We start from the raw sequence: 27,445 nt of genomic DNA on the forward strand, positions 1-27,445 counted from the left end.
ACTGATTCAAATCTTTGTCTTCATAAATATGGCTATCCATTCTTCCTCAATGCAACGGCAGAGTAGTGTGCTTCTTGTTTTGTGTGCACCTCCATGGACAGAATTAGAAGCTCATCTGGCAAGTACATTTTATTACTGATTTAACACCAGCTATTTTGGGTCATTTATCATTCTTTGATTACATATATATATATATAGTTAGAACAGAACAGAACATGCTCCTATATTCATACATGAGAAGGCTGTATCCACATTACTTTGGATCTGACCTGGTCTTTGAACACATCTCACCTGGTAAAGAAGGCCCAACAAAGACTCTTCTTCCTCAGGAAGATGAGACGTGCTGGATTCTCCTCTCAGCTGCTCACAAACTTCTACAGATCCGCTATAGAAAGCATTCTCTGTCACAGTATGACAGTGGGGTACGGCAGCTGCACAGAACAGGACAGGAAGGACTTGGCATGGGTGGTGAGAACAGCACAGGGGATCGTAGGAAGTCCTCTCCTACACCTGGACTCCGTATGTGCTGGAAGGGTGCAGAAGAGGGCCAAATGTATAGCTGCGGATCTCACCCATCCGGGAAATGGACTGTTTGTACCATTGCCTTCAGGAGAGCAGTACAGAAACATAAAAACACGCGCCAGCAGACCGAAAGACAGCATTTTCCTCAGAGCTGTGAAGTCCATCTGCCCCTGCTGATACACACACATACATCTACATCTACCCCTAACCTGCCCCCCTGTAGAAATGTACACGCACTTTCCCTCGTAATCCTCACTGGTCTCTGCAGGCATACTACCTCAGGAAAAGTCTGGACCTGATGATGTTTTATTGCTGCTGTCTTTTATACTTATTATGTTTACTTTATTATTTATAGTGTATTGTGTATTTTAAGTATTCCGCCTTGAAACCGAGTCCTACCAACAAAAAATTTCGATATGTGTATACATAATGAAGAAGACATTATATTTAAAAAATGCTGTGGTAAGTAAAATGGTGGATACAATTTTTTTATATTCATGCATGCATGTATTTTGAAAAAGCTTAACTTCTGATTGACATTCTTGAATCTGTTTTCCATTTCTATAGAGTGTTGTGTCCCTTGTGTGCAGATTTTTTGATTTTCATTCAGGTACTGTCTATGGAATAATTACTTGTATTGAATAAGCTCTACAAACAAACAAACAAAAAAAAAAACAGCTACAGTATGTGAGGTATGACTCAATTTCATACTTAAATTTGAGATAAGTGATCTAACATGTGAATCTTACCACTTGACACACGCGTTTATATTTCCAACAGTATAACAGCACATGTACATGGTGCAGTGGGAAGCAGGGATGGACTGGCTTCCAGAATGGGACGAGACAGTGAAGTGGAAGGAAGGGGAGACGCTGTACACCCCCTAATCTGCTAGGTGGCAGTGTTCCTGGATTGGCAATGAGTGTCCCATTGGGCCATCCTGTTGGGTGCCACTGATAGGAAAATCTCTTGACTCAGGTTAAATTTACATGAAAGGTTCTTCAGACTTCAACAATATATAAGAGCTAATCTAATCTAATTTAATCTAATCTGTTAAAAATAGGCTGCGGTGGGTTGGCATCCTGCCCTGGATTGGTTCCTGCCTTGTGCCCTGTGTTGGCTGGGATTGGCTCCAGCAGACCCCCGTGACCCTGTATTCGGATTCAGCGGGTTAGAAAATGGATAGATGGATGGATGTTAAAAATAGGTCCACATATGGGACTTTAGACCAAAGGTTGCCATGTCTGGTCCTGGAGGACCACAGTGGCTACAGGTTTTCATTTTAACCCTTTTTTTAAATGGGTGCCCTGTTTTTGCTGCTAATTAACTTCTTGTGAATTAATTTCAATTGAATTGCTTTTTTAAGATTTGTTCCCCTGAATTTCTTCATCATTCTTCTGAATTGCTTAATTTCTTTCCTTAAATGGCGCCCTAAGCAGAAATGAAATGTGAAGTGAGTGAGCCAACAGAAGACCAATTAAGTCAGGGCCTCAAACTCCAACCAGTTTCATTCCAACCAGTTGCTTAATGAGGTGCCAATTCTTGTCGCTAATTAAACCCGTTCTTTAACTCCATGGCTTTGTTGCTGCTCTTGTGGTGCATTAGCAGACATTTCTGAAATTGTTGATTTTCTTTTTTCTAAGAGCATGGTTAAAATCTTTTAGGGATCTGAGCAGATCAACATTCCTGAGACCTTCATCTTTCTTTAATTTTAGATATAGTATGAGGGAAACCAGTTGCTTTGGCTCATTTTGCATCTCATTATTGTTTGGCTGCTAATTATGGAAAAAGAAACAATTAAGGGGTCTGAGTCTTCAAGAACAAGTCAATTAAAATTAGTTCAAAAGAAGTTAATTAGCAGCAAAAACACTCATTAAGAAAAGGGTTAGAATGAAAACCTGCAGTCATGGTGGTCCTCCAGGACCGGAGCTGGGGCCTCATGTATAAACAGTGCGTACACACAGAAATGTTGCGTATGAATGTTTCCACGTTCAAATTGCGATGTATAAAGCCTAAACTTGGCGTAAAGCCACACACATTTCCATGGTACCTCATACCCTGTTGTACGCAAGTTCTCCGCTCGGTTTTGCAGACTTCCGGCACCCAGCAATGCTACTGTTCCTGTGTGGTTTATCTTTCTTTTTCGGATGCTCATCCCTGACGCGGCTTTATAAATACACTGAAATTAACCACATATTGTTTATTAGTTTAAGGCATCTGATTGTAATTAACCTGTAACAATATAATGGTCAAAGAGTGGTCAAACTATTCTAAATACCATAGCTGCTTTAGCGTTGTTACTCTCACTGCACCTTCTTCTTCTTCTTTCAGCCGCTCCCGTTAGAGTTGCCACAGTAGATCATCTTTTTCCATATTACTCTCACTGCGCCACTCAGGGCAGCTGATCAGAAAGAGAATTATTGGTATACAGCATTAAACACACGCTGCCTCAGCCATGCTTCCTATTTGAACTGATTCTCACATGGCAAACGCTTCAAACCATTCCTGTACGGACCTGTACGGTTTAGAAAGACTTTCATCCCAAGAGCTCTAAACGCACTCAATCAGTCCATCAACTGTTCCTTGTAGAACTGTTTGTACTTATAAGTACAACTACCTCACTGTAAACTTGCGATATGGTTATAATATTGCACTTTATAAAGCGCGTATTTTCATATGATGACATTATCATTTTTAAGATGAAATGCAGCAAAATATCTTTATTATATTATACAGATAAAACTTTAACTTCATTTAAATAATTTATATTGTTAATAATTAAAGGACACGGTGTCGCTACGCTAGCAAGGATCTGGCACTCCATTGACAGATTGTTCCTGTCTTGCACTGTATGCTTCACTGGGACTGGTGTGAAGGATAGAATAATTAAACATGTACTACGAAGATATTTCAATGTTCCTTAAAAGTTTTGAAGAATCGGCATTATAAGCTTACAGATAGCTTAACATATATTACAGAGCTTATTGTGTGGCGATTGGGTATTTGGAGAAAGAAAAAGAAGGACAGGAATTGGAGGTTAGTATGTTTGAAAGAGACAGTACTGCCTCAATAAATTATTTCATTGAAGGTCGCTCACAATCACTGCACCACCGTGTTCCTATGTTTAATAACATGCTTTAACTCTTATCATCATGAAAATGTTATCAAGTATACATCTCAGTATTTTAATTAATCAGAGAGCTGTAATATTATGAATGCAATGGATTCTGTGTCCTGTCAGTGGAAGAGAAAATCGGTTTAAGAAGCAAGTAGTGATTCACACACATAGAGCACATAGAAGATCAAATACAAAACAAAGCATTTAACGTGCTACTTTAGTTACAATGGGATTTGAGAAACTAGTAAATTAAACGATTTTAAGATGAAGTTTATGATGTTCTACTTTAATGACAAAATAAACTACGTGATTAAAGTGGAAATTTCGAGATTAAAGTTGACATTTTGTGCTTTTTTCCCACTGTGTGCCTATTTTTTTTTCTGTGCCCTAATGAGCTTTCATATGAAACTCAGACGGTGGGCTACCACTCGCCTTTTCATGGCAACTTTGATGTGTGACAACTTCTTTTTTATTTATTTAGTTTTTTATTTGAACTTGAGCTTTTGAGTTTCTCCGACACGCTATGTCACTCGATCGACTTCCTTTTGTTGTTTATATCACTGTTTAAACCAACAAATAGTACGTTTTTCTTTGCCTCCACTTGGTATTCGCTGAAATTCTTCTATTTTCCCCCATGCGTTTGCCATTGTCTTTTCACAGAACGCTGAGCTTAAGGGCTATTTATATTGATTTGCATATTCAAAAAGGTGTAATTCTTGGAGGAGTTGGGGTGGGGCAGCAGGCGCATGCACGAGCGTTACTTTTAACGCTGACCGGGAAAAATGTAGCAGAAGAACGCGGAAGTTGGCGAACGCACAGATTTATGCATCTGGATTTGTCTGTGCCTAAGCACATTTCGGCTTTTGTGCTTACGTCATGTTATAGTGCAAATTCTACGCACAGCATTATGCATGAGGCCCCAGGTGACCTCTGCTCTAGACCATCCTGTATTAGGTTCCATGCAGATATTTGATATTTCATTCCAAGTCTGGAGCAACCTTGAAGTTCTGTACACTACAAAGAACTTATACAGTTTACAACAGTTGGACAAATGGCAATATAAATAAAAAAGCTTAACAGACAAAAATTGTTACATAAAGATTTTCTATAACACCAACAGAGGGAGCTGCCTAGGGTAGTTCTTCTCATTTTAAGGGGCTTTCTCCTGACTTGGAAGTGCATCTTCTGTGCAAAATCATGACATGAGAAGTACTGTTAGGTCCAGAATAAAAGGAGCCACCTTGCCTCACTCAGAAAATCGGAATCGGAAGCTAAGGAAGATGAAGCTCACCTGGGAGATGTGGTGAGGAAAAGAAAGGAAAGCAAATTAAAGAAGAGAAGGAATTCTGTTGGTTTTAATTGAACAGAAAAAGAAACAATGTGAAAGTATTTCTTTAACTAAAAGTTGAGTCTTTTAAACCTTGGAGTGTTGTTCATTTAGTTGTGACCTGTAAGGGGGCATAACAGATCCACAAGCCCCCGACACAACTACATGAACAACAGACTACATGTTTTTTTCTTTTCTATTGTATCTTTAACTTTTGGCTCAACAAAGGGATTAATCAGATGTCAATGCTAGAAGAGCTTTATTCTAATATATGGAAATAATTTAGACAATAATTAGTTTATAACAAACTAACAAATTAGTTTCATTTGGAGAAGATGCTAAACTAGGTCCATTAGCATATATGCTTTATAAAACATAATCTTTACAGCCTGTCAGTGTGGGTATATGAAGGTTAATGCAAGTAAACATAATCTTACCTTCACAGGAAGTAAAAATATTTCCCATAATTAAGGAAGTTTATAAAAAGACTTACAAGTCCAAGTCACTGTTCTCAACACAACTATGTATACAAGAGGGAACAATAACCTTTTTTCTTTGTTTATCAATGAAGATTATCCAAAACAGTAATGAGATAGGCAGGGTCAGTTTCACTGAAAAGGGATTAACACCAAAAGGGTTGGACAAGATATAAGTCATTCTCCAGGCAAAAAGTCAAGAAATCAATACACCCAATGGGAATTTATATTGAGAAGAAAAGGAAAAACAATTCTGATTTCATACTGAGTCTTTGAAAAACAGCAACGAACAGCCGCCAAATGAACTGCAGGCCATTTGTGTATAACATAACATGTCATGGTGCCAATGATAATATTAACAACAGACTTGGTAAAAAATAAATTCACATGAAACACAATTATTTGACATAAAACACATGGTATAAAATACTTAATTCTTCACATGAAGGGAGTGTGTAGGGTTGTTCTTCAACAAAACCATGGGAATTGAAATGAACCTGAACTTTATTGCCAAGCACACATTGTTACTTGGAATTTCTCCTCTCTTACATCTGTACACATAAGAAGGTAAAAAGAATTAAATAACAAAATATACAATGCATGACACCATCACAACTTCATATACGGTAGTAATGAATAATATATTGTACAAATATATAGAGCAATACAGTAAAGCAGAATTGAACTTCTGCCCAGTAATATACATACAAAGGAACTAGACAGGACATTATAATGGAAAAATTAGGTGGAAAGGATTGGCGAGGTTTGCTGGGCTGAATGGTCTGTTCTCATCTAGACTGCTCTAATATTCTATTGTGCTAAAAAGTAAGTCCTATTAGATTGGATGGAGGAATTGAGAAATCATGAAATACAGACAGAGATGAATTAGAGACTGTGTGGTTATTTTAAAAAAAAAATGTCAAAAACATATCTTCATACAGACAACTGCAAACTGTAATTCAACATGGCATAAATCTAAATCCTGAAAGCAACATTAGCACAGGAGGCCATTTGTGATGCAGGTTATTCCCATTGGTAGAAGAGCTCACACCTAATGGCGTTCGGAAGAAATGACTCATGAGGTCATGTCAATAAAGGTAATTTTAACCTCTTTGATAGGATAGACGATCTTTAGAATTAACCCTCCAAGATGGATTGGAACAAAACAGCTTTATAGGTTGAAAGGGTTACTGTTGTCATGTGCTCAGAGTACAGTGACATTATTACTTGCACATGTTAATCAATATACTGTATATTATTAACAAACAGGCTTTGTGTCCTGTTGTCGTTTTGGAGTATTCATTAGTATGCTTTTAAATTATATGTATACTGAAAAATGACAAAAATGAGCAATGCTGAGTAGATTTGTACTGCATTTTCTTTTAAAAAAGGTGACTATGGCAGCATTATACCTGCAGTATCTGGGGATCTTGAATCTGTCAGGATTCTAAATCTTTTTGTAAGAAATATGTTATTCCAAAGTCCACCTTAATAAAAGGATACGTGTCTGTATGTCTGTCCAGTTGCTATGTCTCTGTTTTCTAAAAGATGGCAAATCACTAACAATTTTAGTAATAGAATTAATTCCAGTTGACATTCCAACAGATGGCGCATCACAAACATTAACCCTGCTTTTACCAATGCCATACCAAATGGCATATTAAAGAGACTTGCATGGTGCACTGCAAGCATTAATGTTGATTATTTAGATTTAATCCCATTTTAGGTGGGTAGCACAGCTAGTTAAGTATAATAATTTATCTTTTTTATGTTTTTTATTGTATCATATTATGATGATAACATCAGCAGGCCACCATTTTTTAGGTTGTTTCTTGCTTGGCACCATGCTGATTTGTGACAAGATACCTTATTATAGAATAGACCCTGTTGCTGATCGCATAATTCTTGACTTGAACTGTCACCTTCCTTCTCCAATTAAACAACTAAAGATGGCAACATGCATAACCTGACATTACAGTTTTCGCAAAAAAAAAAAGAACAAAAAATCATCCCATGTGGTTGGTAATTTTCTATTTTGCTTAAAATTCTTTTCCTTTTGGTTTTGAACTTATTACCATTTTTAAGAGTATGATTTACAATTTTCCAGATATTAATAAAGAATTTTCTGACCCCCGGTATTCTGAGCATTGTTTATTTCCTGACAATTTCTTTGCTGAGTCTCCAATTATGAGGTACGTCTTTCTGCCCTTCCATCCTTTCATCATGTGGCTTATTATTATATCCTTGTGGCCCAATATTGCTGTAATAATGGCCATTAAAGTGTCTGTTTGACTGTTCCTTTAGATTTGTTCATACTATATGGAATAAAGAGTAACAAGGGAAAACTTATAACGTGGCCAGGCATAATGCTGCTTACTCAACTTATGCTTTCCTTTCAGTTTGCTTTTACTAACACCCAAAATTGAAAAGAGTAACAGCTGTTTCATGCACATTTCAAAATAACAGGCTGTTTGGGAGATGCCATTTTTCTCTTTGTTGTAATATCTGTACGCATCAAAGTAATCTGAGACCATTTATCTTTTAATCTGGAGGAATATTACTGGCAAATTAATTTTGTGATACTGTATTTCATGCTCCGGTTTTCAAGAAGCAGTCGACTTTTCTCTAATTACAGCAGTAATTACAGTGAGGCCTGTGTAAATGCATCTGGGTAATTAATTTGATGTGCTTCTTGTGCCATTCAGTCACAGAATAGGAATGCACTCACATGTGCCTGAAGATTTTTGTCTTTCTTTTTCTTCTCTTGTCAAGTATTTAATCTATTGTTAAAATATCTGTGATTTTTTTAAAGTGTCTCCTAAAAGTGAAAATCAATGTTTGTTTTCTTCCACAATAATGCACACATTTCTGTATTTTATATCAACACAAATATTAGACATTTCATAGCCATAAGCATAGTTCTACTTGCTCCACTTCAGGATGCATATATCACTGTAGTTTTCTTAAGAAATTTCATCTCAAGTAGCTTCTCTGATTCCTTATGGTATATGTTTAAAGAAGCAGTCTGAGAATTAATACTTAGTTTAATGCAAATTTTGGTATTTTTTTCTTGTTATTTCCTTGCAGTTTTTTTTATTTGCTGAAATATGAAGAATAATCATGTTAAATCCATTCACACACAACTGTGAGCCTGTGACTTAACAGAAAAACTCATTTTTTCGTTCTATTCTTTAGTATACTTGTTAGTAAGCAAAATATGCTTTTCTTAAAAGCTCACTATATTTATATGTAAATATATAGCAATGATGTAATGGCATTTTATTCTTTTTCAAATAATGGAGCAGCTAAACTCTAAAGGTGCCAGAGTGGTTCTTCGGAGTGGGGGGCCATTTTTTGTTCCGAAAGACACATCCACATGAAGGTTCCAGAAAGAACCTGCATTCATTTAAATCTGCAACTGACTCCATACAGTAAATAACCACGAAGAGGTTGTAACCGATTTGTGAAATACCAAAGGCTCATAATTTGGAAGGCCCTTAGGTGCATACAATAACCCAGGCTATGTTCATGTTTCCTTCATTTGTTAATGTGATGCTAGGTAGCTTACCAAACATTAAAGTCTTATTTAATTATTTTCTAGGGGGCTTTGCCCCCTACTCGCTTCACTCACCAACCCCCTGGCTTGTACTACGTGCTGTCTCTGCTGCTCGCGTATGTGGATTTCATTTTAACCAAACAACAAATCTTTTAATTCTCGCGGATGCTCCTCTTCATTGGGAAGAAACACTACGTTTCCCTGATGGCAACACGAATTAGCCGATCTACAAGTCTCTGACTTAAAGTTTAAATCCGAACAATATCCACATACTTCTGTCATATCACCTATGTTCATATATTTAATCTCTTTTCGCTGTTCCGTTATTTCACCGAGTAATGATTTCCATTTGTTTGTGTTAATGTGATCTTTACTATCATTTTTTGAGACTTTCGAATTTTAGTACTTTCATTGTCTCTAACCTATTCTGCATGTGTATTGCACCAACGTTTTTTAACCTCTTTACGACGTTCTACTTTGTCATCTACTCGTTGTCTTTTATTTGGCATGGTTAAATCTCTTGGCACAAAGTATCATCTCGCGGGACATGAAATTATCTCTCTGATAAAGTCTTGTCTTGTCCCAGGATTTTTTAATATAATACAGAGATTTATTTATTTACAAATTAGGACGCTTTTCAAAGCATAAAGAACCAACTTCATATACAAAGTCTCCTTTCCAGAATGCAATGGTGCTTGGTCAAACATTAGTTCTACGAGGAACCACAAAACCCAATAAAGAACCATAAAGCACAATTAAAGAGCCAGTATTTATGAGAGTGTAGGTCAAATCCTTGAACAACATGGACATCTGAGCATTGACACAATTATTAGCTATTCTTTGTACTTCTACTTCAAGCATCTGCTTCATTTCCATCGGTTAATTAGTTTTAATTTTATCATTATTGTCAAATGGTGGCACAGTGTGGCAGTGGTAGCACTGCTGCCTCACAGAAAGGAGACCAAGGTTCATATCCTAGGTCATCCCTGTATGGTGTTTGCATGTACTCCCACTGTTCATAAATGTGAAAAGTAGGTGAATTGGTGACGCTAAATTGGCCCTAATGTTTGTGTGTTCGCTCTGCGATGGGCTGATGTCCTGTCCTGGGTTTGTTTCTGTCTTGCTTCATATGCTAGCTGGGATAGGCAACAGCCCCACAGGTCTAGATTAAGAGTGTTAGAAAGTGACATGACATTATTGTCAAGAGTCTTCAGATTATTCATGTCAACCTCATCTTCATATTATAAAAAAATCATCGAGGTCCAGGAAGATGTGGTGCAGTGGTTAGGTCTTTGGACTTCAAACCTATTTTGGAAAACAAAAGAAATGTTAACCATTGTATCTTAAATGTTGTAAGTCAGCAGCCAAATAAATAAATGTAAAAATGTAAAAGTAGCACAGAGGCATTGGGGTTAACGCTACTGCCTCACTGGTCCATTGTCCAAGGCAGGGCAGGATCTACTATGAAACTAATAAAACTTAATCTTCAGGGTCCTTAATCCCTAAGAGGCCTCAGAAGTGACTTTAGTCCACATTGCTTAAAAAGTTTTGGATATCTACTGTATAATCAGATTTTTTTTTAAATTGTTATATTAATAATAATATTGTTGATTAATAAAATTATTATTAATATAAATAATTATACTAATAATATAGTGTAATTCAATACAAAATAATAGTTAAAATAAAAATTATATAAATATTTTGTAGGTTAACAATACACAAAAAACATTCAAACTGAGCAAGTTTCATTCTAAATATTTTTAGTATAAAATAATTCTAAATAATTTAAAACACTACTATCGTTTATTTCAGAAATTAAACACTTTATGGAAATTATTTATTCTTAGGCTAGCTGTAATCAAAAAATAAGAAAATAACAGCACTTTTCCAGACCTTGTTGCTGGTTGCGAAGGGGCTCCCATAACAATTCAGGTCCGTCACTGTGTCAAGGTTTGAATCGCATGCTTGTCCGCTGTCTGTGTTGAGTTTACACATTCTCCCATGTCTGAGTTCTTTTCTGGGCACTCTGGTTTTCCACCCACATCCCGAACACGTGAGTTAGTTTTTAATTTGAGGTTCAAAACTGACCCTTTAGTATTCTGTCACCCTCATCAGGGTTGGATTCTGCCTTGTGATCTTGAATCAGACTAAGCAGTGTTGAGAATTTTTATTCTTTAAGCGATACTCTACTTGAGATTATGACTGTGTCATATTTAACCTCTTTTTCCTTCACTTCATTTTGGTTCTAATGATATAAGATTACTGGTAATTGTGCATTCTTAATATCTGAGCCACATGAATGCCTGTATTAACAGATGCACTCTGCTTTAGTTCCAATGTGAATCACAATTCTAAAAAGGTGCCGTACTGCAACTGTTTCAGTCTAGTGTTCTGCAGAACACAACAGCACCTAGGACGAAATAAAAAGAAAAAGTAAAGACTTCATCTTCACTTAATAATAGATACTGGCATGTCTAGAATTTGGTGACTCCTGGTGATCCTTCTGCATGAAGTACTGTATAGAAGAAAGAAACAACACTGATAAAAAACATTCAAATATAATAAAATAATTTCATGGGCAGTGACAAATTCATGGGAAAGTGAACTTGTCCATTAATGTTCTCACGGATAATGGAATCAGACAGCAGCGTTGATTTGCATGTTGATTAGCACATTCAAGGAGGAATTTCATTGTACACATGACAAAAATCACTCTATAAACCTATAATTGTACCTCAGATCCAGGAGGAACAATATGAATTTTCCAGTGTCAATAGAACGGTGGACCACCAGTAATTTGCCCTATTTGGACAGCTGAAGGATTGTAACACTCCACCAATGTTATCTTCACTATTTTGTGTATTAGTGGATACTTTCTGATCATGTACAGTGAGTGCCCTGGAGCATCTTGTGGGAGCTATTGCTGGAATACTTAGTTCTAGATTTACAATTGTAATGTATTTACCAAGCAAATGCTGTGTCTACGTTTATAACGCTATGCGGAAGTCTTTTAAGATGGGTGCCGGAGTTCACCAAGAGTGTGTGTTATTGCAAGACATAGTCATGCATTACAAGGTATGCAGCTTCTAAAACCTGAGCTTGGCATAATGGTGCTAAACTTTCATCCAGTTTCATTAACATATAATGTCTAACACAGCCTAACATCATGGTGATATAAGAGTTTAAGCATCTCTTGACTATCTTAAGTGACTGGTGTTTTGAATTAGTGGCTACAATAGTGTAGGCCCAACAGTCAAAGTTATCCCTCCTCAGAGGAATTTAGAAGGGTCACATGATTGTCTGCTATAACATCTTTGAGCTGCCATCAGTTGCGCCTCAGGCATCCAGGATTTAAACATATGTGTGGAAAATAAAAGCTTGAGTAGTACTGGAGGAGATGCCGTGGTTGATGTACATTTTTATGTTAGAATTGCCAAAGCAGCACACACTGTTCCTGAATAGATTAGCTTGCGCAGTATTCTTGAGAGTGAACACTTCAAGTTGGAGCTCATCGTGCGCTTATATGAAATGTTTCTGTCATCATATTAGATGCCCAGCACAGACTTTACTATAGAATGACCAGAAAGTGATGGTTAACCAGCTAGCCAAGCTTTTTCTGTTATAACTTACCATGGACCCTCCGGTGGTTTACTTTCTCCAGGGTGGCTGCTGACTGGAGTTTTTGTATTCCTGTTCTCTGTTATCAACTGGCAATAGTTCAACAATTAATTAATGAACAGTGTAAATAAACAAAATATGTAATGTGAACAAGAAAATATTAAAGGGTTGTGGCACCTAAGTTATCCATGTATAATTGAAAATTAAGGTTACGGGGAAAACATGCAATAGCTGTGGAGTCGTCTTGCTCAGATGTGAGTCTCCTTCTGACTGAATCCAAGATGGTGGTGAAGCTGGTTTGGAGGAAGATGAGGCAGAAAGGACAGATTCAGGAAGCCAAAAGGCGGAACTGACTGTCATTGGCAGATTGTCCATTACTCATCCATTCTGCAGAGGGAGAAAGATCAAAGGAATTAGGTGATCCATCCCCAGCCTTAAAGTGTATCTACCAATAAATGAGCCCTGAAGTTGCCTCCCATATGCACGTCTGTGAAAATCAGTTTCAAACTAATTTGTTTTTCTATCTGTTTAAACAAATCTGTTTCTTTTAATGTTATTTATTATGTATTTAGTAATTTGTAACGTTTAGGACAGCATTTATCTGTGAACTTGTTATAGCGTTCTGAGCCAGCACTCACTGAAGAGCACTATACAAAAATAAAATTAATTGAAATGAATCATAATCATACTCCAATAACGTATAGCCAAAATGTCATTAGGGTAGTCTAAATGGGAACTACGTCATAAAACTCTGTAGTTTTGATCTATCTATCTATCTATCTATTAAAATGTATTTTTTAATTTAAATATTTCTGGTATAAATATTCTAGATTGTAATATAAATTTGTAATTTTTCAAACACTGATAGAGATATGCTCCAGATGAGGCCTTAAATCATTTTTGAACACAGAATTAGTACTTTAGGCACTGACTGATTTCCTGCTTAGTCAGAACTTCTGAAGAATGAAGCAAAGCAGAGATTTAATTCAATAGGATAAGTGGACACTGACGATTTAAAACCCCTGGATGGAGAAAGTTCATGAGTAACAGTTTTGGTAACAGTTGTGAAAAAGAAACAGCTGGTGGATAAAGAAATGGGGACTAAGGGCGATTAGGCTAGAAAATCGAGGGCCTGAAGAACTTTCAGCAGCTGGATGTTCTTTGCCTTGCCTAGTTTAACCTCACACCAAGACAAATCTTTATAGACATTCCTGTGTTTTGGCCGGTGACCAGTAAAACCAGAGATGGTTCCACTGAAGATGTTCTGTAGACAAACGTAGCACTTTAGGCTAAGACAAACATTTTGAGATCAACAATTATTTCCTGGGAAAATTTATTCAGAGTCTAGTCTTCAAAAGGCAGCAGCCAGCTGTGCCACAGCACCATGACGCATGTTCTCCTGAACTGTACCACAAACGACTGCTGCAGCTAAATCTAAGGATCTAGGGTGTAAAACGCACTGATTCCTAAGGTTCAGAGCTTAGATGATATATAGTGTTTGCCATCCATGTATATAAAGTTGCGAGAATGTGTTGCATGTAGAGCATGCTGTGTTGCTAATTCTGTAATCTGCTCTTTGCACACCTAAAACTGCTCTTAGATAAGTATACTTTTGACAGAAAACATCCTCTTGTGATGAAAGAATAACACTGTTCTAAAGACTTAGATTTGAATCTAAAGCGTTAAATGTGAAACAGCTGAAAGGCGACTCAAGCAGAAATATAATTATTTGTAGATCAAGCGGCACTGTTATGAAATCTGCTGCATTTCTTCCTGTACCTAACAACAGCCAAGATATACTAATAAGAATGATTTATCTTTCTTATGAGGAGAAAAAAACATGCAAAATGAACTGCATAGAATCCCCATGATTTTCACAACTATGCTATTTACAAGCTATAATTGAGGAACCACTTTAATTGTGTTTCCTTTAGCATTAATAATACATATGACATCATTTCTGTAGATATATACTGTACATAGGCCCATTACACTAATATCTATGGCTTAAGGATCCTAGCACTCTAATGAGAGTATTGGGTAAAAACTAAGTATTGCAGGTAAATTATTCATATTTCTTACATTAATTTTGTATAAAATACAAATTTCCTTAATTTGGTAATTCTATACTATATTTGGGCGTATGGAAAGGATGTCCTCTAGGTCTTTTATTAAAGGATTATTGGGCTTGTCCTACTGGGAGTAGAATTCTAGGCACACCCGGGGCAAGTTGAAGGATTATATCCTGCAGAAGATCTCAGAATGGCAGAGGATTCTGCAGGCATACTGTAGGTTATTGTGAGATAAACAGGGGTCTGGTCTGCTCTTAGCTTGTGGCCACTGTGTCCATCATCAGGATTAGCTAGGTTCAGTCATTCATAATAAATTGGATGCATTTCACAGAGATCACCCAGTCCTTCAAACCTGTTTGGAATATTGATCAAAATGCATGAACAGATGGAAAGGTGGATGCATGAACTTGAAATCTAGTAAATAATCTTGCTGTAAATTAAATTAGCATTAATACAATTAAAAAGGGCATAATAACATAAGTTAAGAATATCAGTTACTACATGGGGAAATTTTTGTTGTGCTTACAGACATACAGTATAAACAGGCTTCTGGAAAAGTAGGCTAGTTCTCTCTGGTAGGTGGCAGTTGTTTTTAAAACCTAAATATGAACAGGTAGTTGTGCAGTCTGTTTCTATTTCTGGGGCCAACTTAGCACATAGTTACAAGAGAATGTCTCTTGAAAGTCTAAATCAGCTCCGAAGGCAGTTATCATTAGTAAAAAAAACTCCAACCAGTCCCTTTAAGCTCTTTCTCCTTGTATATTTGGCACTGCTTGAAGGCCATTTGCATAGTTTTCAAGACATGTGAAACAAGCCATACTGTATCAAACCACCAGGACATGAGTAGGCTATAGGGCAGTGCTTCTCAACTACTGGGTCGCTGGCTGCTGCTGCTGTTGGCTTACAGGTTTCTGTCACTGGGTGTGTGAGTAGGACATGGCAGGATCGACAGCATTGCACATTATTTATCCCCTTATTTATCTTTAATTGTCTCACGCATGATAAACCACACACCCACACGCTTTTATATGCAGGTTTGATTCACAATGACAGAACCAACATCCTCCTTTCATATGTATGCATGTTTCAGCAAGAGGTCCCCACATTGCTTTTACATGCATGCTCAATTCACCAAGTACAGATGGGGAACACTGTTATAAGGCATGATATTTATAATGTTCTGTAGGCAGGGAGTGAACCACACATGTACTTTTACGTTGCTTTGGTTTCTAATCCCGAGAAGTGACCACAGATAAAAGGCTATATACAGTATACAAAACTGCCAAAAATACACAGCATTGGCCCTCTTAAAATAAAACTAAAATAGAGTCTGTATATCATATTTATCAATTTTGAAGCTTAATATGATTGTCGCATTAACAATGCAATTTACAATAATGGTTCGTTGATATGAACTATTAGATAAGTGATTTGTCACTTAGCTGTTTTGGCTGTTTTTTCCTACTTGATGAAGGATGTCATCATTTCAGTGTTGCACATGGATTGGTCAAAGATGCTGTAAGTATATGTAAGTTCTACCCTCAGGTTTTCTGTTTGAAATCCCAACCTCTGCATAAAAACTTGTGTACGCATAGTTCAATGTTCTGTCCGTGTGTACAGAAGCTTTATAAATCTTGGTTCAGAAGAAGAACAGATTAAAGAGAGCAGGAAAGATTCCAGGTGAAAAATAACAAGCCAAGGTCTGGTAATAGGGAAGTCAAAATGATTTTTCACCAAAACCAAATTAGAAAACAACATTCAGAAATCAAAGGAGCAATGCAAATGACAAAAACAAGCTTGAAACTAAAAGCCTTCACCATAGATATATCTTCTGTAAGATGCAGTTTTAGTAAAAGCTTTCCCTGGATATAAATAAACAAGAAAAAAAAATTTTTTTGGAACTTCAACATGGACAAACACAACCCACAATAAGACAAAAGGAGATATTCTTAGACAAAAGCTGTAATCCTGTGAGACAATGAAGTTCTTATTCATATTAATTGAAAAGGAAACACTGCACATACCTGTAACCTTTGATAAGATTCCGTTTTGGCTGTTACAAAACTTTGTGTTCCAATGACAGTTTTCTCCTAACAGCCTCAGCACATTCCTGATGCCTGATGGGAATTATAGGCCCTGTGATGGTGCTGGTTTTGCCTCTGCCATTACAACCCCTCTCCCTGGTATGCCAATGGCAATGCACGTGCACAATTTTATGAAAATTGATTGTTTTTGTATTATTTATTTATTAGTATAGTATAGTCCTTTATTTGTGTTGCACTTTTGTTTATGTATATGTTGCACCATGGTCCAGGTGAACTGGTTATTTGGTGGCACTGTATGCTGCAATAATGTGCACGAATGATATGACAATAGGGCAGCACAGTGGGTAGTGCTGCTGCCTCGCAGTTAGGAAACCCGGGTTCACTTCCCGGGTCCTCCCAGCATGGAGTTTGCATGTTCTCCCCGTGTCTGCGTGGGTCTCTTCCCACAGTCCAAAGATATGCAGGTTCTAAATTGTCCCTAGTCTCTACTAGTCCCTGGTGTGTGTGTGTGTGCATGCCCTGCGGTGGGCTAGCACCCTGCCCGGGATTTGTTTCCTGCCTTGTGCCCTGCATTGGCTGGGATTGGCTCCAGCAGACCCCCGTGACCCTGTAGTTAGGATATAGCGGGTTGGATAATCGATGGATGGATGGTATGGCAATGAAGCTACTTGACCTGACTGATGTGTGATTATGTTAATTTTTTGTCAAGATTATTGTACAGTTTTTGGGCTGCAGAATCCATTTCTAACATTTTTCTTTAAGTTTCATTGTAATAATGTAAAATATTCATATTTTTTCCCAACTCCATTCTATTTATTCTGATTGCTACCATTTTGTGGCGAGATCATGCATATGCTTAGGAGAAAAGGTTGGCTCATCTGCTTCCTACTCATCTAAGATTACAGAGATTTTACTTGCATGTTTCCTGTTGATTTTTCTAGTTAAAGAGGCAATTATGTTACATATTTTGGATTTCAAGAAATTCGCAGATAGACTTTTTGTTAATGACTTCAGCTTTGTCTATTTTATCTTTTAGTTCTCATTCAAATTCCTCTGATATTCTTTATAGCAGAATTCCTATAACTGAAATAGCCTACAAACATGCAGTAGTCACTTTTACAAAATCTTGTCAGAGATGATAGTCAAAAAAGCCCAACTCAACTATAAGATTATACTTAGATACATCGAATTTTGTTGCAGCAGTGCAGTTACCAATTTCTTTTGCAACTTTAACAATGTTTAAGTTAAAATCAGCTTTATATTTTCTTCTGATCGAACGTTCCATTGTAGATAAGGGATGCTCTCACGATAAAGGTGTATGAGGGTGTGAGATACAAAAAACACGAATCAGTGCAAACGTCGCACCTTCTGCACATCTTTCCCAGCTCGGTCCCTCTGTCTAGCCAATTGGTACAGGTCCTTTTCTTTCTCCTTAGTGTCCAGCCTCTCATACAACTCATCATACGTCTTTTCTTTAGCCTTCGCCACCTCTCTCTTCACCTTGCTCTTGTCTACTTTCTGCATCTCTCTAACTATCCAACTTCTTCTTTGCCATCCTCTTCCTCTGTATACTCTCCTGTACTTCCCCATTCCACCACAAGGTTTCCTTTTCCTTCTTCCTCTTTCCAGATGTCACGACAAGCACTTTTCTTGCTGTCACCCTTACTACTTCTAATGTAGTTTTCCAACTGTCTGGTAACTCTTCACTACCACCCAGTACCTGTCTCTCCTTCTCCCTAAACTCAACCTTGCAGTCTTCCTTTTTCAATTCGACCATTTGATCCTTGGCTCTGTTCTCACTCTTCCTCTTCTTGATCTCCAACGTCATCTTACAGACAACCATTCTATGCTGCTTAACTACTCTTTCCCCTGCCATCACTTTGCAGTCTTCAATCTCCTTCAGATTGACTCTTCTGCATAGAATGTAATCTACCTGTGTGCATCTTCCTCCACTCTTGTATGTAACCCTATGTTCCTCCCTCTTCTTAAAATATGTATTCACCACAGCCATGTCCATCCTTTTGGCAAAATCCACTATCATCTGACCTTCTTCATTCCTCTCCTTGACACCATACCTACCCATCACCTCCTCATCTCCTCTGTTCCCTTCACCAACATGTCCATTGAAATCTGCTCCAATCACCACTTTCTGTCCCTTGGGTACACTGTTCATCACTTCATCCAACTCACTCCAGAAATCTTCTTTCTCACCCATTGCACACCCAACTTGCGGTGCATATGCACTAACAACATTCATCATCACACCTACAATTTCCAGCTTCATAATCATCACTCTGTCTGACACTGTTTTCACCTCCGAAATACTCTTGACATACTGTTCCTTCAGAATAACTCCTACTCCATTTCACCTCCTATCCACTCCATGATAGAACAATTTGAATCCACCTCCAATCCACCTGGTCTTACTCCCCTCCCATTTAGTCTCTTGCACACACAATATATCAACCTTCCTTCTCTCCATCATATCTGCTAACTCTCTCCGCTTACCAGTCATACTGCCAACATTCAAAGTTCCTACCCTCAGTTCCACTCTCTTTACCTACCTCCTCTCATCCTGCCTCCGGACATGTCTCCCCCCTCTTCTTCTCCTCCTTCTTCTTCAGCCAGCAGTAGCCCAATTTCTGCCAGCACTCTGTTGGCTAACAGTACTGGTGGCGGTTGTTGTTAACCTGGGGCTTGACTGATCCAGTATGGAAATTTGTATTGTTGTCCGCATATTGATTTGGCAAAATTTTACACAGGATGACCTTTCTGATATAACCCTCCCCATTTATCTGGGCTTGTGCCCGGCACAAAGAAACACACTGGCTTGTGCATCCCCTGTGGCTGGGTTCAAAAAAATAATTAAAGATAATCTGTACATATTTTGTGAAAATAAAGAGCAAACTAAACGGTACTCTGCTCCTTTACAATAACAGCAATATGCCTGCATAATGATTTACTGTGACTGTGACAGCCAAGTCAGAAGTTTTCTTTTCTTTCTTTTTAATTTCCTTTTTAGTCATTCTGGTCTATCTATCTATCTATCTATCTAAATGTGCATCACTTTGCTCTACATGCAATTCAACCACAAAAAAAGGCAATTATGTTTTTCAGGCTGTATTTGTTTGTTTTATACAATTGAGTAAGGTGAAAAGTTATCATTACATTACCACTCAGAGAATCTGGGTAGCTTTATTTTCAATCTTAACTTTCCAACTTGTAGCTCTGAGTTTGTAGGACATTAATGTCATACTTGGAAACCTGTATTTCCCATCTGTCTGACAGGTTATGAACACAGCACTGGCAATGGTGAACAGCATGGCTGCAACCATGACACAAAATACCAGAATACTAATAACAATTATAAACCATTAGAAAGACAAATCTAATAATTCCAATGGTAAGAATCAGCATTGATTATTAAGATGAAAAAAGCCAGACTCATTCCAATGACTTACCAGGATATCCTGAAATTACAACTAGAACTGAAATGATATAATCTTAAACTAATTACCTATAGGTGTTTCCAAGTAAATAAATTACCAAGAAAACATTAAAAAACACTTTGCTGGGTCCTGTGAAAGCAAGAAACATAAACTTCTTTAAACTCATGAAGTAATCTAATTTGCCTGGATTTGTTAAGAAACTTCACTGAACTGGGAGTTTAAGAGTTACCTTAAAAAGCACTTATGTGTTTGACAAAGGGGACGTCTGCAAGGTCATCTCCATTGGTGCCTAGGAGCTGCAGACAGAGCTACTCCTCTAAATAATTGATCAGCCACAGCTGAAAGTTTAGGCTCCACCAGAAGGATGTTGCCTTAGAATGGTGATAAATGCATGTAGCCAATAAATCCCCTAGGAGTTTTAAAACTGTCTACAATATTGATGTTTGCACAAGTAGGGGGACCATTCAGCTAAAGCTTTTTATACAGAATCAGATTGCCAGCTAGATTTTCAGGATATGTGTCAAAACTCACTGGAATTTGATTTGTATTTTTATTTCAGATGAACTTAATTTCTGGAGGCTTCTATGATGGCGTGATGCTCTACAGCCTTGCTGTGAATGAAACCCTGATCAACGGTGAAGTCAATCCTGATGGAAGAATAGTCACAAAGCAGATGTGGAACCGTACGTTCAATGGTGAGTCAGTACAGATGTTGCACAAGCTGACACATATGCTGTTTATCTACTCTAGTGGGTCAAAACATTTCAGATTTTGTAGTGCGCTGGAAATCCAATGTGAGTTGGTGTGCACAAGATCTTTCCCATCACCCCATTTCTTCTTTATATATAAGAAGCATGATACAATTGTGTGAATAGGAAGCGCATACAAGCAACAAGTACAGTATGTGCTTCCTATTCACAAAATAAGAATAGGAATAGGGAAAAACAAAAATGCAGATGGTAGCTTGCATGCGCCTACTCTATCCAATTTAATAATTTCTTACTTGTTTTGGACAAACATTAATTTTTATCACTGTATCTCAATTTCAGTCATACATATCCCCTTTTAATAACCAATTAAATAAACATTTAAGGAGGCACTGCCTTGGTTCCATTTGTGGTGAGTTAGAAGTCATGGACTACAGTGGGCATACAAAGTAACATAAATGACATACTAATGGACCTCTGAATGTATATAGTGAAGTACTAGAAGTAAGATCACTGACTTTTCAAATTTTTGGATATTCTTTAATTGTTTGGCAAATTTTTATATTTATATTTTTTTCCCCTTATTGGCTGGGGAGCCTTTTCCAGGTACGTTCACCTGACTACTGCACCGGGTTGAAAATAAGGCAAGCAGTCTGCCAGCATGTGCTGAAAAGGCAATGCACAGATGGCTCACTGCCTCTTCCCAGCAGATTGCTTGCAACTGCACCACTCTCGGGTATGAGTGCATTCATTATTTTTTTAATAAAACAGCCACCCTTTTTGATGTGGACCTGCTATATCACAGGTCCTTCTTTCTTGTCACTACATTCCAGGCATTGTACTTCCTGATGAACGTGATTGGTTGTCATTTTTCCTGCACACTCAACCCACCCCTTCGAGTAAAGACAAAATCACACCTGATTCATTTTGACATAGCTAGTTGCAGACTAGTCAGAGTGAATCACTAGGTAGGTCACATTTATGTATTTATTTATTTATAAAGCACTTTAAAAACAACATCAAGGATGACCAAAGTGCTCTACAATAAAACCCAACATATCAGACACACAATAACCAAAGGGTAAAAGAAACAGAAACACATAAACACATTAGAGCTGAAGAAAATCATAATAAAAAGTACACAGATAGTCAACATATCATACTTGGTGAAAGGACAGGTAGTAAAAGTGTGTTTTTAAATAGGATTTAAAGACAGCAAGTCCAGGAGCCTGTCTAACATTTGTCGAACGACTTCACGGAAGTGTGCCGTAAACTGTTTCCAACTCACAAAGATTATTTAAATGAAGTCTAAGAATGAAAATCGCCGAAAAATCCTTGTAATTTCACAGGGCCTTTAGTTACTAAATTATTCTGCTGCTATGATAGATAGATAGATAGATAGATAGATAGATAGATAGATAGATAGATAGATAGATAGATAGATAGATAATATATATATATTATATATATATAATATAATAACAGCTAAACGAAGATTAAGAACAGCATGGTAAATATGGGAAGTGCTGAAAAAAATTAATGTAATGTGACATAGGCTTTGCATGACTAAATGATGACTTTCTAGCGCAGTTTCACGTTTCTAAAGTATTACAAGCTCGTTTCTTTTTCAGTTTTGTCAGGGAGTGTGCAGCAAATTTCCCCGACTCATTACATAAGATTATGTAAATGTAACTGCTGAAAAATCTTGTAATGTGACAGGGCCTTTAGTTGCTAAATTGCTCTACTGATATGCAATATAATAACAGCTAAACCAAGATTAGAAACAGCATGGTAACTGTGGGAATTGCTGAGGCATTACAGCTCCGTGAAACTGGCTTTACATCCCAGGTTCTGATGCTCTCTTTATGAGTTTGCACTTTCTTCCCATATCTTCTGCATGTCTTCCTCTCATGTATGAATGGCATGCATGTTAAGTCGATTGGCAACTTGGCATGAGTGCGGGTGTGCCCTTCATTGGACTGGAGGTCTGTTCTGCCAGGACTGGATCTGGATGCTCTGATCCCTATAAATTAGTTTAGTTATTTTCACAAAATGAATGGCTGGATCAACCAGAACTAGAAATTCCCTAATGTCAATGTTTATTCAAGTACCTGATAGGATATCAAAAATACTCCTTTAACAGCAATAGTTCTGACAGCTTTGCTTAAGTTCCATTCCTCAGACTGAAATTCTGAACTTATCCTCACTCTTTTGCTCTCCTGTTTGTTTGGCCTTGTTCCTCTGTCAAGCTAACAAATGAATTCCACTGATGGCCCAGCAACTGCACTGCACAGATCCATTTGAGGGACACTGTTATTATGAACCGAGAGAAAAAAAATGTATTGATTTGCCTATAGCCGCTTTAGACACTGAGTGTGCTGCAGAGGAATCTGAGAAGCAAGACAGATGAATATCTCAGGGAAGAAAAAAGCTGCTCTCTGTGAGGCTGTAAAGAAAAACACATAAAGTGACCATTATTTTTCAAAGGACCTACACAACCTAAGCTCAAAAGGTGTCATCATTCACTGGATAAATTAATGTAATTATTAAATGTGCAATCAAACTGATTAATTTGAACATCAAGATACAGTAACAGGATCTGAACAGATCGATTACGGCTATCCAGAGTTCTCTTGCGTACTAATGCAAGCCAAACAGAGTGATGTGCCATGAAAGGTTAAACATAAAAAGCAAATTGCCTCATTGCTCATTTAACTTCATCTGATGTTTTATGTCTGAGTGCTTTACTGCTGCATGAAAGAAGCTCAATCTACCTGACAGCGATTCCTCCTCTTACAGAAAAGCAAATGAAGGAAGAGCGAATTTAAATAGATTTGATTTATTTGTTTTTTTTATTCTTCTTTTCTGTCTGAGCACAAATGATATAGCATTAAACTTTTTTAACTGAGTTATTTTTTGTTGTCTTGAGATTAAATGCAATCAATTAGTCTTTAATTTTTATAACTCACTTCTTTAAGAACCATCACAAAGTATGTTATACTTTACAAAGACAAAATAATGAAAGTTCAATACAACCCAACAATAACCTAAACCGTTTGATATTTGGGAAAGGAATCTATGCCAGGCTCCTTTGAACACATTTACAGACTAATTAAAAATGTTACAAATATTGAAAGTCAGTTTGGAAGAGAGAAGAGCAGGCATCAATATGTAATCAAGAAACAATAAATGGTGTTAGCTTCTTATCGCCAGAGGTAAAATCAGCAAAAATAAAATACAGTTTTTTGTATAGAAAAGTATTCACACTCGGAAGAAAATAGTAAATGCACTCTAGACAAGGCTGACATTGGAAAATGTACTCTAGCTGTGTTGTAATATAGTTAATTTAAAACATGAATAGGGCTGATTTTATCTTTGGAGCAGTGTGCAGAAGGACAAATGAATAACAAATAGGGAAAGACTCTTGTGAAATTTATAACAAATTATTTTTTTCATCCGCCTTTTGGCTGTGTGGTTGCTTCACTTTATTTTGGGCCTACATTATTCACCTCCCAATGTCTAGAATTACCACTGTTATTTCTTTTCTTTTATTCATTTTATGAATTATGTTTCATGGAATGAAATTCTGAACATGTAACAATTAATTCAGTGCTACTTCACATACATTTATGGTCCATATCAACTCAGATAAACTCAACTTAAATCAGATCGATATCAATTGCTTTTCCCTACTCAATATATACTTCAAATTTCCATTATAAGCTCAGGAGTAATACTAAATAGCCAAAATGGTGTGAGTTCTTCAAATATTGACATGGAAACAGGCCTGAATTCCACCAGACAATCTAGAGGAGGTGCACTGAAAGGCAATCTGCCTTCCACTTGAGTGCCCGATTTTGGTCTACACCAGGCCAAACTACAATTAACTCTTAAAGTTCAAAAATACACTCTGAAGTGTCTGAGAATACCTTCAAAATACACACTAGGAAAGGGATCTCCATCGATCACCCTCAAGCCAGAAAAATATCTTTATTAAAGGAGGATTTATTTGGCGGTAGCGCTGCTGCCTCACAGTAAGGAGACGTGGGTTCGCTTGCCGGTTCCTCCCTGCGTGGAGTCTGCATGTTCCCCCCCGTGTCTGCGTGGGTTTCCTCCGGGTGCTCTGGTTTTTTCCCGCAGTCATAAGCCATGCAGGTTAGGTGCATTGGGGATCCCAAACTATCCCTAGTGTGCGCTTGGTGTGTTGTTGTGTGTGTGTCCTGAGGTGGGCTGGCGCCCTGCCAAGGGTTTGTTCCTGCCTTGCGCTTTGTGTTGGCTGGGATTGGCTCCAGCAGACCCCTGTGACCCTGTAGTTAGGATATAGCGGGTTGGATAATGGGTGGATTTATTTGAAGATAAGATAAAGACAACAAGAATACTTAGCAAAAAGGACTTGTCTAAATGGAAAACCAAACAGGTCTCACTCACAATGAAATCCCACAGTATAATCCACTAACTAAAACAAGTCTCAAAATGAAATCCCATAGTATAAACCAATAAACAGAGCAAAATATGTTGAAAATCAGAGATAAGATAACACAAATACTTATGAGACTCTCCAACATCCACCAGAATGCCTACACATAGACCACGACAGCAATTCATTTCCGAGCCTGCCTTTATTTTCTGGGGGTGGTTCCTTAAAGCAGATAGATGGGTGGCTCTGCCTCTTGAGGATCCACCCACAAAATACAAGTAACATCAGAGAGCATAATTACTCACTTAGAAACTAATTAACAGAAAATAAATAATCAGACAAATAATAATAACATCATAAAAGATAACATAAAAAGGAATTTAAACATAAGCCAAGGGAGAAACTCTGTCTTAAACATAACAAAAGCATATTGAGAATCAGCACAAGACTATGAATTATCTATTGTACAAATCTGGTGCATATATACAGTATTAGTCAGAATTAAATTAGTTTTATTTCAATTCTTGACCATTGCCCTTTGTAGTCCAATATTACCTCAATAGGTTCCCTCTCTTCTTGTCCTCTTATGATAATAATTTGAGTAAAAAACTTTGTTCCACCCCAACCTTTTTCAAATGCTGTTGATCCTTACTACTTAAATGGATCTCCTCAAAAAATACTATTTTTTTTTAATTTTTACCTTTTCAAAGAAATTCAACATTTTCTTTTTTCTGAGGTTTTACCTGCCTAGTTCTGCAACCAGTAATTCAATCAGTATTACCTTAAGATGTGGGATCAGAATAGGGTGAAGGTTATTCTGCCAAACAGCAGGCCAAAAGGGCAGAATAATGATTGGTTAGAACAGCATTTCTCAACCTTTAAGTATTTGCGACCCGGGTTTTCATAACAGTTTTACTTGCACCCCCCTAATGTTTTTTTGAAAGGAGCCCACTAATACCAATTTGTTCTTTTTAAATTAATGATATGTCATAGATTCATGTTTTATTATACCTACTTAACTTTTATCGACATTTATCTAACTCTATATTTATTTTTCTAATATCAGAATGTAGTTTAAGTTAATTTGTTTTGGTTTCAATAGAAGTATTTTTCATATTTTTGATTCTTGTTTTCTTTTTTTAACATCTTTGCACCCCCCTAGGGGGGCCCGCCCCACAGTTTAAGAACCACTGGGTTAGAAGATGAGTTGAAAACAAGCACAGTGAAAAACAGAAAATCCATCCTATCAGATGTAAGAAACCTAAAATCATAGTTAGTACTCATAAATTTGATGCCTAGAATTTGCAACATGAGACACTTTAAATAAAAATTAAGGATTTTTGAAACTTGGATGGTGAACCTACTGCATTGCTGGCCTATAAACTATTGCCTCTATGATGTCACTTTGCCTGCCTAACAACCCACAGTTGTGTCCGTTCATAAAATGGTGGCACCCATAACAAAACAAATGAACAGTGTAGTAAATTTAAACCAAGCAAAAATGAATTTCTACCGTGTCAAAACCAGATTTCATAACAAAAATAATGTAATATTTAAAATTGAATTTAATATTTAAAATTTTAAAGTTCTAGAATATTGGAGATATTCCAGAAAACCAATGGAAAAAAAAAGTCTGGAGTTCATAACATATGTTACTGGCTCCTTCTCTTTTCCCTGTTCCCTCTCCCATCTTACTTCCACAAGCAAGGCTAAGATCAAGCACTTCTTCTAACGTTCCACAAAGCATGGAACACCCAAAGCACACAGATTTCCCTCCAGTAAGGGAACTTTTAAGCTGCTAAGAGATCAGTAGTTACTAGGTATATAAACACTTCTAATAAATCAGACATCTTGCATTATTGAACAGATAGAAACTGAAACAAACAAGTGGTCGTTTATTTGGAAGTAGGCTGGAATTAACATTCAAATGATCTTTCCTTGTTTTTAAAAGAGGTAGCAGAAACTAAAGGCAAAAAAATGAAAGAAGTGAAAATTACCCAAGATAAAAATACTATTTATCTACTAATAGGAAAAAGATTGTCAGAACAGTGTAATGCTGAAAGAACTCAATTAATTAGAGTAAAATGATAAAGAATGAATGGTAAAAAATCTAAAGAAAAATAAATAAAGCAGCC

The 27,445-nt window shown here is 37.1% G+C and overlaps 1 protein-coding gene across 7 annotated transcripts in view; it reads left to right on the plus strand.

Annotated features, from left to right (window-relative positions):
- Window positions 1–27,445, plus strand: part of LOC120538223 (atrial natriuretic peptide receptor 1-like) — a 369,768-nt gene that overhangs the window by 206,164 nt on the left and 136,159 nt on the right. For all 7 annotated transcript variants that reach the window (XM_039767680.1, XM_039767685.1, XM_039767703.1 and 4 more), the window contains one exon: window positions 20,746–20,881. In XM_039767680.1, the coding sequence (XP_039623614.1) occupies window positions 20,746–20,881 (136 nt within the window). The remainder of the gene's footprint in view (window positions 1–20,745; window positions 20,882–27,445) is intronic.

This window comes from Polypterus senegalus, chromosome 1 (assembly GCF_016835505.1).
Source record: "Polypterus senegalus isolate Bchr_013 chromosome 1, ASM1683550v1, whole genome shotgun sequence".
Taxonomy (NCBI): domain Eukaryota; kingdom Metazoa; phylum Chordata; class Cladistia; order Polypteriformes; family Polypteridae; genus Polypterus; species Polypterus senegalus.